Raw genomic sequence first — 14,315 nt, 5'->3', positions numbered from 1 at the left:
GAGGGTGAAGGGTGCCCAGAAACTGCTGCTGATGCCAATGGCTGATCTGAGCCACTTTAGTCCAAGTCTGGTTGGCCACCGCAGTGTGCGTTCTCCAGGCACTGCAGAAAGCAGGAATCATTCCTGCACATGTCTGAAACAGAATTTGGAACAGCTGAGTGCTCCAGGGGGTGTTCCAAACTCATTTGATCCTAATACTAGCCAACAAGTAAGCAGAATATTGCAAGAGTAATGAGGCATATTCACTTGTGGGCATATTTTCAAAACCTGACAAGCAAATAAATGGCAAGAACATCATAAATCTTCCACTATAATATAACCTTTGAATATAATCTGCACCTCTCCCCAGTCCGTATGTGTGTGTGTGTGCATGTGTGTGTGTGTGTGTGTGCGTGTGTGTGTATGTGCATGTTATACTCATAAGATTTACTGAATATGTTCATTATGGTTCTAAAGTTTAAAATTTATTTATTAATGTTACAGGTAAGGCTTACATTAACACTGCAATGAAGTTACTGTGAAATTCCCCGAGTCACCACACTCAGATACCTGTTCGGGTACACTGGGGGAGAATTTAGTATGGCTAATGCATCTAACCAGCACGTCTTTTGGACTGTGGGAGGAAACCAAAGCACCCAGAGGAAACCCATGCAGACATGGGGAGAACATGCAAACTCCACACAAACAGTGACCCAAGCCAGGAATCAAACCTGGGTCCCTGGAGCTGTGAGGCAGCAGTGCTAACCACTGTGCCACCTTGGCGATAGTGGCTAAATTATTTCTTACTTAGCCTCGGACGTCACATGTATGACACTTTGTCAATAAGCCTCGGGTCACTGTCTGTGTGAAGTTTGCATGTTCTCCCTGTGTCTGAATGGGTTTCCTCTGGGTGCTCCGGTTTCCTCCCACAGTCCAAAGATGTGTGGGCTAGGTGGATTGGCCATGATAAATTGACCCTAGTGTCAAGGGGTTTAGCAGGGTAAATGTGTGGGGAATAGGGCCTGGGTGGGATTGTGGTTGGTACAGACTCGATGGGCTGAATGACCTCCTTCTGTATTGGAGGATTCTATGATTCCAAGCACCTGGAGGGATTCCCTATCACCGAGTGGGAAAATCCCCCATATTGGGTAAACCTGAGTCTGACAGGCAAAGGAAAGCTCCATTTTCATAATCTCCTCCAGCCCTGCACAATCCGAACAAGATCTCCGCACTGCTGACCTCTTCCGCAAGGAATTCCTTCCATAAATCCCTCTGCCTCTCTCGCACTTTCCCTCCTGTTGAGACACTCTTTCGGACAGGGTTGAGCCTGGGATGTGACTCACACCACAGTCAAACAGTTGGTTGACATTCACTGCCTCAGGTGACACCTGTTTAATGGTCACTTGGTTCAAAAGGCCCATGGAACTGGATTCCAGCCAGAGAAAGCAGGTAACAGGGGAAAGAAAACTACCTTTATAGTATTGTTTCAGTAGGAGACCATTTGGCCCTTCTGTGCCTGTGATAGCCTTTCGAAAGGAACTGGTTTAGTCTCATTCCATCACAGTCTCAGCATTATTGACCAATGGACACAATCAAACAACCCTAAACACGCACAGCTCTGTCAATCCTGTACTCAAGGCTGAGGGAGGACTCTAAACATAGCACAAAAGAGTCAGGCCAAAGCAATTATACCTAAGGATTGGCCCAATTTAGATCTCCCTCCATATCACAACTTCTCAAACTGAGGTCAATGAGGAGAACTCACAAAATGCTGGGTCACCTGGTTATCAACCATCTGGGTTGGGAGCTACTTCATTGTTCAACACCGTTAACATCTGCCTCGGTTTTAAAATTCTGGCCTTTTGCTCATCCACAGTTCCTCTCTCACCAGCATCGGCAGGTCTGCCTTCAACTACCAAAGCCCAAACTCTGAAATTTCTTCCTTAAATACCTCTCTCCCTTCCTTTAAGATTCCCCTTCAAACATTCCAACTCGGTCAACTATCCTCATATCTCCTTTAAGGGCAGCACGGTAGTTAGCTCCGCTGCCCCACGGCGCCAGGGACCTGAGTTCGATTCCCAGCTTGGGTCACTGACTGTGGAGAGTTTGCACGTTCTTCTCATGTGTGTGGGTTTCATCTTGATGGGTTTTCTCCCACAGACGAAAGACGTGCTGGTAAGGCACATTGGCCATGCTAAATTCTCCCTCAGTGTGCCAGAGTGTGGCGACTAGGGGATTTTCACAGTAACTTCATTGCAGTGTTAATGTAAGCCTACTTGTGACACTAGAAAACAGACTGTAAAACTTCATGTGACTTGCTGTCAAATTCTGAATGATATTTGCTCCTGTTCAGTGTCTTGGGATGTTTTAGTATGTTGAAGGTGCCAAATAAATCAAACTTACTGTAGGCAGAGCCCTGTTAAGAAGGTGCATTTAAGTAACGGGCTATAACCAGCCAGTAACATGGAGAATATACAGACGTCTTCTCCATTGCTCTGGGAGTCACTTCCAGCAGGTCAGTTGGAAGTTAGGTTCGGATATAATTCCTAATAGTCGCTGGGGGTGGGGTGGGGAGGAGCGGGGGGGGCATGTCTTCACCACAGACACAGAGACTAGATCAACATTTGCACAACCTTGTCCCCTGGAATTGCTCAGTTGGAGACTGTGAGGAAAGATGATTCCTGTCCTCCTGGAACCACACCGAGGAATGGATCAGAAATCTCAGCGCCTGCTGATGAAAGAGCGGCCAGCTCGATTCACCCAGTCGAATATTTTGGTTTCGGTGATGAGAAAGGGGATAAAAACCATATTACCGTGAACCTGCCCTTCCAGCTTATCTAGAGATTGTGTGCGTGGAGTTAGAATTAAGACCAAATTAAAATCAAACAAGGGCTCTGCAAGTAACCCCGGCCTCTTGTTTTGTTAATAAATTTAAAACAAGCAAATTGCAATTCTGCTTCTCCCGGAGGGACATGCAGTCGGGGGATTTGGGAAGGAGGAGGGGGTTTAATTTCCCGTCTGAGGGACATGGTGACATCTCCTCCAACTTCCTTTGGCCATGTCACAAGGTTAGGAACAGCAGAAAGGTGTCATCAACAACCAGTTAACCTCATACACAAACTCACTGATTAATATGTGAGATCAGCAGTGCTTCATGAGGTGATTAGCCTGCATCTAAACACTCACACACACACTCGCTCACATGCTCACTCACATGTGCGCACTCACTCACGCCTGCTCATTCGATCAGTTACGCACGCACGCACTCACTCACTCACATTCACACACTTAGTCACACTCACTCACGCTCTTACATGCTTGCTCACACTCACACACTCTTGCTCGCTCACACATACAACGCTTGCTCACACTCGCTCACTCATACGGGCACACACACACTTGATCACACTCACACACACTCGCGCGCGCGCACACACACACACACATTCGCTCACACTACCATGGAGACACGGGACGAGCAGTCAAACTGCTGGCATTGCCTGGGTAGGAGGGGGGTACAGGGGAAGCATGGTCGCTGTTACGGTACCTCTGTCCTCGGTTACCTGAGGAGACCTGTGCGATAGAGAAAGCATGCAGGACGGGAGGAGGAAACAGTAGCCATAGTCAGTACCTCAAAGACAATTAGAAGAAATTAGTGCACAAAAGGTTAGAGACAGTAGCGAGACTAACAAAACCCTGCAATATGGTAATCCTTTAATAACAAATCTTATCTGCCCGGTTTGACCTGTATCACTTGTAGAAATTTCGAACCTGTTCAAGCGAGTATGGGATTAGAAACTTCTGTTTATTCACCATCAGAACCTGCAACTGGCATTAGATCTCCACAATCCAAAACCTACAATTCTCTTCTGATCGGTAAAGTCAACTAAATCTGCAGCCATTGCCGTGGCCCAGTGTCCTCAACTGTCCTCTCACTGGACAGACCTGCAGAGGATCTAAATTGGGTGGCAAGGTGGTACAGCGGGGTTAGCGCTGCTGCCTCACAGCACAGGGACCCGGGTTCGATTCCCAGCTTGGGTCACTGCCTGTGCGGTGTCCGTACGTTCTCCCCGTGTCTGCATGGGTTTCCTCCTACAGTCCAAAAGACGTGGTGGTTAGGTGCACTGGCCATGCTAAATTCTCCCTCAGTGTACCTGAACAGGCACCAGAGTGTGGCGACTAGGGGATTTTCCTCAGTAACTTCATTACGGTGTTGATGAAGGCTCTTTGTGACACTAATAAATTTCATTTCAACTTGAAAGGTAAAAACCTCAAGCCAATTTCTAGAATAATCCCAGCATTCACTGGATAACAGTCTACACTAACACAGGACTGCAAGTGGACACCTACATCTCTGCAGTGTTGTTGCTGATGTGTGTACATTGATGGCACTTAGCACACAATAGCGACTGTACAGCATGTGGCTGTCCCTGTGTCAACATACAAACAGGGAAAGAAAGTAGGCCATTCAACCCCTCAAGTCTGTTCCATCTTTCAATAAAATCATAGTTGTTCCAACCACGACCGCAACATCTATCATCAAACAACCCTTCTGAAACCAGGGCTTTGGGGATGAGCTTGACTCTTGTCTGCTGGAGATTTTGGTCTCACTCTTCAACCATTACAGCTGAGCTGCTTCCCTGCAGAACATCACTGAAGCAATGCGTGGGCATATACATTGAGGCTCAGTGGGCTATTTGACTACAGAAGCATCACAGCCTGTTTAGTTCTGACATCTGCAGATGTGCACTTGAGCTGATAGTCAAAGCGAGGATGAACTGCGCTGTTGGGGGAGAGGACCAGCCCCCATCTCTCTGCTATTTGGAGAATGAGCTAATAGCACTGCAGGCGACTGCACCCTTAGTGTCCTGTGGATGCTGCCTTTTGCTGCGTGTAATGCCAGCTCTGGACCCACAGTGCAGGAATATCTGGGACAAACTTTGGGAGAACAGATTAAATTTTCCATCAGCAGATCCAGCTACCAGCTATTGGTGTAGACTGGAGGTCAACTTTCCTCGTGGTTCCCCATAATTGAGCCTGGCTGCTCAAGATGAAGGGTCCCTCTGAGAAGCTCTGCATCATTCCTGAGATATGATTGCAAAACTGAAGGGCCTTAAATGGAACGGACCTCAAAACTAGCCCAGTCTGCTCTTCCCTTCCAGGGTAGTGCCTAAATAGGAGTTATCACAAATACAGAATAAAACTCCCTGTACACTGTTCCCATCAAACACTCCCAGGACAGATACAGCACGAGGTTAGATACAGAGTAAAGCTCCCTCTAACTATATCCATCAAACACTCCCAGGACAAGTACAGCACGGGGTTAGATACAGAGTAAAACTCCCTCTATACTGTCTCCATCCCATCAAACACCCCCAGGACAGGTACAGCAGGAGGTTAGATACAGAATAAAGATCCCTCTACACTGTCCCCATCAAACACTCCCAGGACAGGTACAGCACGGAGTTTGATACAGAGTAAAGCTCCCTCTACACTGTCCCCCATCAAACACTCCCAGGACAGGTACAGCACGGAGTTTGATACAGAGTAAAGCTCCCTCTACACTGTCCCCCATCAAACACTCCCAGGACAGGTACAGCACAGGGTTAGATACAGAGTAAAGCTCCCTCTACACTGTCCCCCCCATCAAACACTCCCAGGACAGGGACAGCACGGGATTTGATACAGAGTAAAGCTCCCTCTACACTGTCCCCCATCAAACACTCCCAGGACAGGTACAGCACGGGGTTTGATACAGAGTAAAGCTCCCTCTACACCGTCCCCATCAAACAGTCCCAGGACAGGTACAGCATGGGATTAGATACAGAATAAAGCTGCCTCTACACTGTCCCCATCAAATATTCCCAGGACAGATTCAGCACGGGGTTAGATACAGCTCCCTCTACTGCCAATATTATACTCTATGTTATTACCATTTTGATTTGCTTTTATGGAAACTGTTTGGAATCTGATGAAGTGTTCAATGATTTCACTGAATTTCCAGGGGAATTCAGACACAGCAATAAAGAGATTGCTTCAATGATAGAGGAAGAACACTCAACACTGAGAACACTGCGAGAAAGCCCCCAGAAACTAACAAACCAGGCAAGCACACAACGTTATAAAGATTCACTAGCTGCAAAAAGAGGAATAGTGTTGGAGAGAGTGAGCGAGAGATAGAGAGAGAGAGAAAGAGAGATAGAGTGAATGAGTGAGTGATAGAGAGAGTGAGATAGTTTGAGAGCGAACGAATGATAGAGTAAGTGTGATAGAGAGAGCAAGTGAGTGATACAGAGTGAAAGAGATAGATAGAGAGAACAAGCAAATGATGGAGAGGGTGAGAGAAATAGAGGGAGAGAGAGAGAGCGAATAATAAAAAGGGTGAGAGAAATAGAGTGAACGCGTGAGTGAGAGAGACTGACCAAGATAGGGAGATAGATAGAGAGGGCGAGCAAATGATAGAGAGAGAGCAAGATAGAGAGACAGCTAAAGCGAGTGAATGATAGAGCGAGCGAGTGAATGACAGAAAAATAGGTGAGCGAGTGAGCGAATGACAGAGCGAGCAAACCAATGATAGATAGATAGAATGAGCGAGCGAGCGAGGGATAGATAGATAGAGAGAAAGATAGAGTGATAGATAAATAGAGCAATAGATAGATAGAGCGATAGATAGAGAGAAAGAAAGATAGATAGAGATAGAAACAAAGAAAGAACGATAGCAAGTGAATTATAGAGAGTGAGGTAGAAAGAGCGAGCGAATGATACTGAGATAGAGAAATAGAGGGAGTGAGACTGACCCAGTACAAATCTGCAGCAGCAATCACTATAGACAAGGTGACGTTAGTTTCACTCAGACATTTTTTCTCCAAAATATTTATGTTTTAGCAGCTTGTGAGATCTTTTTACTTTATTCTTGGGCTCCAAGTGTTGCTAACGATACCAGCACTTATTGTCCATCTCCAATTACCTTTGGTAACAAACTATTAAATTCCAATCAGTGTATCAGTGTATCTTACTGAGCAACTTGTGAGGTTAACTCTGTTCATGATTATACATTGTCAGGGTTGCTTTCTTTCCCCACCTCTTTATTTTTTACCATATTTCGGCTCCCTGATTCTCACTGGGCACAGATGTATGCCCACACAGACACAGGGAGAACATGCAAACCCCACCCAGATGCTGGAATCAAACCTGGGCCCCTGGAGCTGTAAGGCAGCAGTGCTAACCACTGTGCCACCCACCCTGAAATTTCTGATGCATTTTTAAATCAATCCACTTCTTTGAAGAGAACACACTCGGTGGAGAGAAAAGCTTTGGATGTTCTGTCAGTGGTGGGTGGTTGCACCATTTGAGGTACACCACCCTAAAGAGTTACACACTGAGATTGGGAACGTGGGATGACTCTTTCTTGACCAGCAAAGGTATGATGGGATGAATGGCCCACCTCTGCATCGTAAATGTTTTCTGTTTCTCTTTGGGTTTGGTTCTCTATGTTATTCCAATGAAGTTCAAATGCAGCCTTGGGAAACAGCAGTTGCCCAGGCACTTTGCAACCTCCCAGTCTCCACATCATTCCCACATCAGTGGGTCCTGCGATTATAGTTTATTGTTGCTTTTGACACCTCCTCAGGGCTCAGCTACTGTTTCTCCCCCTGTCCCATTATCACCTCCTGCACCATCATTCTTTTTCTAATTTGGGTCAAAGTTCTTCTGTCTGGCCTGTTGTGGGAATCCTAGCGGGTGAGGTAGAAAGTTTGGCGGACAACTTAAAGATCCATTGGGGTTGGGCAAGAATTTCCAGCCGGAGAATCCCACCCTTAAGCTCTCCTTCCCTCCATCCGAACTCTTCTATCATTCCACCCAAGTCCACACCATCTCCTCCTTCTTCTGATTCCGAGCTTGTTTAAGACTAAATCTTTCATTTCTGCCCATTCCCATGGATTATGAACCCTGTCTCCCCTGATGCTGTCTTCTATCTAATAGGGTAAACTGATGGAATGGTTACAGGCTGATGTGGGAAATCAGTGTCAGATCCCGCAGTTTGCTCTGTGCCCGGGGCCCTGACTCAATACTGCTGACAAAACATTCTTCTGTGCCTGTCTCTCAGCGTGTTTAAACAAAACTGAGGTATTCAAACAAGGTGCAAGTGTAGAGATTTGCCACTGCTTGTACTGTGGGAGATCAATGAATTTACAGCATAGCAACAGGCCATTCGGCCCAACTGCTCCATACTGGTGTTTAAGCTCCAAGTGAGCCTCCTCTTCCCCTACATCATCTAATCCCATCTGCAGGTCCTTCTGTTCAATTTTCCTTCACCCCTTAAACACATCTACACTACTCACCTCAGCCATATTTTGTGATAGCGAGTTCCACGTTCTCACCACACTCTTTGGTAAAGACGTAGAAACATAGAAGGTAGGAGCAGGAGGAGGCCATTTGGCCCTTCGAGCCTATTCCACCATTCATCACATTCATGGCTGATTGTCCAACTCAATCCTGCTTTCTCCCCATAACCTTTGATCCCATTCACCTCAAGTGCTATATCCAACCGCCTTTTCAATGTATTCTCCTGAATCTTCTATTGGATTTGTTAGTGACCGTCCTTTCTTCATGGCCCCTCATTCTGATCTTGCTTTCCAACAGAAACATCTCTGTGACTCCCCCACTGAACCTTTCAGTAATTTGAAAGACCCTAACCTTCTACTTTCTAGAGAGAAGAGTCTGCCCCCTCCCCTCAGCTGTTCAATCTTTCCAAATGGTTATAACTTCTGTGTTTTGATTTAATATTGTATCATCCTCTTTGTATCTTTTCCAGTGTCTCTGTATGCCCCAGAGACCAGAGCTAGTCACAATATTCCACATTCCCTACTCCCCTGATGGTGCTGATTTCTATTTTGCTCCATTCCCACAGCAAAGTTTCTCGATATTTCACCTAAGTGATCATTTAATCGGTGCGAGCCTGAAGGCGAATGTGGCTAGCTTGTTTGGCTGCTAGGCTATGAGCAAACCACCTCCTCCCTCCACTCCCCTCCTACTTTGCCCAGTCTCCAAGCACCAATCACTAGTCAAGGATAATTATTCCTTTCCCATATCCTCTAAGTTCAAGGATGCTGTAACCAACAAGTAAATCTTAACTAGCGGCCACATCTGAGCTGTCCCCATTGCAGCCAGCGCCCAGTTAAATGAAAATACCAAAATAGCAGTAGAGGAGACAAAGGTTCCCTCAACAGAACGAAGCCAACCAATTGCTCCCCAGATGAGGACTCTCGATGGTATCTAACTTTGGCTCCTCACATTTTGGACAGACTTGCACAAACACACAGGAACATCCATCTTACACCAACTGGGCTCTGGGGGAGGGAAGAGTAAGTCTCCAGCCCAGATCTTACTGTGACAAACTGCATCGACACCAAAGACTTGCCGCTAATGCTTTCACCGCAGTTACAAATTTATACCACTCACTTTGTCTGTAATGACTTCAATCAGGCCATTGAGGTTGGCCTATTGGAGTATGAGCTGATTAAGGATCCAATTGATGAGCCAATTAGGGAGTCTTTGCCTTGTACTTGGTGGGGAGTTCCTCAGACACCTCCGGAGGTAGACTGCTGACTGCGAGCACTCCGTCCACTGCTGTTAAAGGGATTTTGGTGAAGGGAATTCCACCTCCAAAGACTTATTATACTGCCACAACTCCTAATGTTACAACGTTAATGTAACCGGGACGCAGTGGTTAGCACTGCTCCCTCACAACTCCAGAGACCTGGGTTCGATTCCCGGCTCGGGTCACTGTCTGTGTGGAGTTTGCACATTCTCCCCATATCTGCATGGGTTTCCTCCGGGTGCTCCAGTTCCCTCCCACAGTCCAAAGATGTGTGGGTTAGGTGCATTGACCATGATAAATTGCCTCTTAGTGTCCTGGGATGCATAGGTTAGAGGGATTAGTGGGATAAATATGTGGGGTTACGGGAATAGGCCCTGGGTAGGATTGTTATTGGTGCAGACTCGATGGGCTGAATGGCCATCTTCTGCACTGTAGGGATTCTAAGATTTCTATGTCTCTCGTTGCAGGAAGTCAGGGATTGCTAAAGCTACTATCTGTCAGCCTCCAGACCACACTTCCGCTAGGATGGTCACACACTGTGACCAGGGCATCCGTCCCATATTAATCTGAATGAAGCAGAGCAGCTGAAGGAATGACCTTAGCATCAAATCAAACTGACCCAATAGCAACACGAGCACCCCTGTGTTTGCTGAATCCAAACTCAGTCTTAACGCTGGAGAAGAGAGTGTCTAGTCCTCATGGGGAGGGAGCTCACAACAGATAAAACACATCATTTCTGCATGTTGGAGAGATGAACGATAAGAGGTGAGAGAGAGAGGGAGAGAGTGTCCTGAGCGAGGGGGAGCAGTACCTTGTCTTTTTCCCTCTGGATGTTACTCTCCAGCTCCCGGAGTTTTTCCTCCAGCTGCTCGACAATCTCCTGTTCTTGCTGGATTTGGACAATCTCAGATTCCCGCTCTCCCTGAAGCAAGGCTCGTTCCATCTCCGCCTGTGGAGAACAATGTCGGAATAATAATCGACGGTGCATACAAAGCACATTGAAAATAAAACAACTTGCATTTATATAGTGCCCGTCACATCCTCAGGAGGCCCTGAAGCGCATCACAGCCAAGTACTGCCCACCTCGCCCATTCCCACCAAGTTATAATGTAGGGAATGCAGCAACCAAATTTGTGTACAGCAAGATCCCACTAACAGCCAGGTGAATGAGGGTTGAGATTTAAATACTGACCCAGCGCAGGGACAATTTATATCAGTTGCCAGCGAGGCCCTGAACCTGAGAATGTAGAACCTTCTAGAATATTCCTGGAGTTGCTAACAACTAAAAAGCTTAATCTCCAGACCAGCTGCTGTAATTAAAACCCGGCAGAAAAGTGGTCAGAACATTAAACAAAACAATGTTTTCTTTTCACTTTGTTCAAACATTTCCTCTTTAGTGATAAAACTCATTGAGCTGGTGGGGGGGTTCAAAGGTTGTTTCACTAACAGTGATGTGCATTTATATAGTGCCTTTGACGTGTAAAACTTCCCAAGAATGCTCCCAGATCAATCCAATTGGGTAAGAGTGGACAGATTTTAAGCCCTCCCACAAATTGAGTTTGATGGGGGGAGGGGATATATCTAGGGTGGGGTGGCGGGGGCGGGTACTGCACGTGAACTCTGCTATCTTCCTTCCTCCACCCTGATTAATTAATTTGATTTATTCTTGTCACATGTATCGGTATACAGTGAAAAGTATTGCTTCTTGTGCACTATGCAGACAAAGCATACCGTATATAGAGAAGGAAATGAGAGAGTGCAGAATGTAGTGTTACAGTCTAGGATGTAGAGAAAGATCAACTTAATACAAGGTAGGTCCATTCAAAAATCTGACGGCAGCAGGGAAGAAACTGTTCTTGAGTCAGTTAACCTGGAAACTTAAAACTCTCGGCCATTTCCACCTTGTCCCTGTTGATGAAGACAGGGAGAAGCCGGCATCTCCATATCATGGCTAACATTGACACCGCAGACTTCTTACTGTGCTTACCCCAGTCCAATGCTGGCATCTCCACATCATGATGTAGACAGGGGTGTGTTGTTCTTTACGCTTCCTGAGGTCCATGACAATCTCCTTCGCTTTGTTGACATTGAGGGAGAGATTATTGTCATCGCACCAGTTCACCAGATTCTCTACCTCTTTCCTGAACTTTGTCTCGTCACTGTTTGAGAACCGACCTGCTATGATGGTGCCATCAGCAAACTTGGGAATTGAGTTGTTGGGGAATTTGGCCACAGTCACAGGTAAGCCTCTGAGGGAAGGTCTGTGAACAGCCCACCCATCCCCTTGTTAATTCAGATCCTTAAGTGGGCTATTAGCGCTTGTCTAAAGATCTCAACCCACCACTGCTGGTATTAACCCACAACTGGGTGACGGGGGTGGGGTGTGTGTGTGTGTGTGTGCTTTGAGAAAGAATGAAGCCCACTGAGAGCCAGAGCCATGCTCTAGGTGCTACTCCCCCCCCACCCCCCCCACCCAACCCCCACACTGCTCCTGTGACCCCATCCCAACTTCATTCACTGATTGAGATCCTGGGCCTCTCTCAGGGTGCAATTCCAGAAGCTGCCATTGCTCCTGTTGGCGCTGTCTGCAATGGAAAGCTGCTGGGGTCTGATTGGCCAGCACGAATTTTACCCTGGGGTCTTTAATCTTGGGGACGCCCTGCTGTTGGCCACTTAATTTTCACAGATTCATAGAATTCCTAGAGTGCAGAAGAGGTCGTTCGGCCCGTCAAGCTTGCACCAGCTCTCTGACAGAGTATTGTATCCAGGCCCTCTGCCCTGCCCTAATCCTGTAACCCCACACATTTACCATGGCTAATCTATCTAACCTACACATCTTGGGACACTAAGAGACAAATTAGCATGGCCAATCCAACTCACCCACCTTTTAGTACTTCAGCTGGCACACAAGACTCACGTTACCTCAATGAAATATCGCCCAAGGAGTCTGGTGATTTTTATTGGCCCTGGGAAAACAGTGCACCTGGAGGATGATGGGAACGTGGGGCTGGGATTTGGGAGATCAGCAACATTATGGGAGTGATTACTGATTACAGCGAGATTCCAGAGCGAATCAGGGCCAACTGAAGGAAAAGACAGAGCGATGAGTAAAATTAGGGCGAACCTTACCTCACGACTCGATTCCTCAAGTTGCTGGTCAAGTTCTTTGATCCTCTGTTTGAGTTCGTCCACTGAGGCGAGCACTCGGACCCTCTCTTCCTCCAGGTAGGCTACCTGTTGGGCTGAGTGAGCGCCGGCAGAATCTTCATGCTGCTTAAAGTTAAAGAAGAGGAACCAATGAGAGACAGAGGAAAAAAAAATAGAAAAGCTGAGGCAGCTCCTCAACATATAGGCCGAAAGCCTACCCCCTCCCCATTCCGGAATCCGGCCAGGCGAGGTTCCCAGGATGGGAAATCTCTGTTGGCCTCCGGGGGGATTTTACAATCTCAGCAGAGCAGGGTTGTAAGATCCCACCCATTGAGTCAGAGGCCAGAAGGAGGCCATTCGGCCAATCATGGCTCGTGCCAGCACTTGGAAAGATTCTATCCAATTCGAGCAGGAGGGTGGGACTTTCTCCATACCACTGAAAGTGCTTTCCCTTCCATTATTTATCTAATTTTCTTTTGAAAGTTCCTCTTGACTTTGCTCCCACCGCCCTCTCGGGCAGCGCGTTCCAGATCACAACAATGCGCCATGGAAAATATGGTTTCCGCGCCTAATTTCCGGTTCTTTGCTCAGTTATCTTCAACCTGCGTCCTCTCGTTCCCAACACTGAGCTCTCAGTTCTTCTCATTCTCCCCTTTGATCCCACTCTGTCACTTACACTCTCCCGGTGAAGCTGAACGGAAATTTGACAGAGTGCTTTATCTCTCCCTTTACTGCCTTCCAGCCTCAAAGCTGAGTTCAGCAGTTTTGGATTGTACAACCCTTTATATTTCAAAATTTATTGCATGGGGTGTGGGAGTTATAGAGGTTTACAGCACGGAAACAGGCCCCTCGGCCCAATCTGTCCATGCCGCCCAGTTTTTTACCACTAAGCTAGTCCCAACTGCCTGCGTTTGGCCCATATCCCTTTCCGAGTTGCTGACAAGGCCGGCACATTCTGCCCTGATTACCACAACTGAATGTCTCACTCAGTCATTTCAGAGGGCAGCTGAGAGTCAACCACATCGCTGTGGCTCTGGAGTCACATGTAGGCCAGGCCGGGTAAGGATGGCAGATTTCCTTCCCTAAAGGAAGGGGACATTAGCGAACCAGATGGCTTTAACCAACAATAGGGATTGCTAATACTGAGGCTTTCAGATCCAGAGTTTTAAAAAAATTAATCAATTAATTAATTGAATTTAAATTCAGCCAGCTACCATGCTGGGATTTGAACCCATGTGCCTCATTGAATTACCCTCTAAATTACTAGTCTAGTGACATTATCACTATACCATCTTCTGATTTGAAAGATCCACAGAATCCCTGCAGTGCAGAAAGGCCATTCAGCCCATCAAATTTGCACTGACTCTGACAGAGTACCTTACCCAGGCCATCTCCCCACCCTAACCTCGTAACCCCACACATTTAACATGGTTAATCCGCCTAATCTGCACATCTCTGGAGTATGGGAGGAAACCCATGCAGACATGGGGAGAACGTGCAGACACTGCACAGAGACCCAAGGCTGAAATTGAACCCAGGTCCCTGGTGCCGTGATGCAGCAGTGCTGATCACTCTGCAGCCCAGTGTT

The 14,315-nt window shown here is 46.9% G+C and overlaps 1 protein-coding gene across 4 annotated transcripts in view; it reads right to left on the bottom strand.

Moving 5' to 3' along the window:
• Positions 1 to 14,315, bottom strand: part of phldb1b (pleckstrin homology-like domain, family B, member 1b) — a 315,522-nt gene that overhangs the window by 65,978 nt on the left and 235,229 nt on the right. For 3 of the 4 annotated variants that reach the window (XM_080214763.1, XM_080214764.1, XM_080214765.1), the window contains exons 8-9: positions 12,710 to 12,853; positions 10,392 to 10,529 (exon numbers count right to left, since the gene is read on the bottom strand). In XM_080214763.1, the coding sequence (XP_080070889.1) occupies positions 10,392 to 10,529; positions 12,710 to 12,853 (282 nt within the window). The remainder of the gene's footprint in view (positions 1 to 10,391; positions 10,530 to 12,709; positions 12,854 to 14,315) is intronic. The other variant, XM_080214766.1, reaches the window with a different exon arrangement.

This window comes from Carcharhinus amblyrhynchos, chromosome 29 (genome assembly GCF_965287045.1).
Source record: "Carcharhinus amblyrhynchos chromosome 29, sCarAmb.v2.hapA, whole genome shotgun sequence".
NCBI lineage: Eukaryota > Metazoa > Chordata > Chondrichthyes > Carcharhiniformes > Carcharhinidae > Carcharhinus > Carcharhinus amblyrhynchos.
The sequence above is the reverse complement of the archived record's forward strand: the minus strand, read 5'-3'. Positions and strand labels throughout refer to the sequence as shown.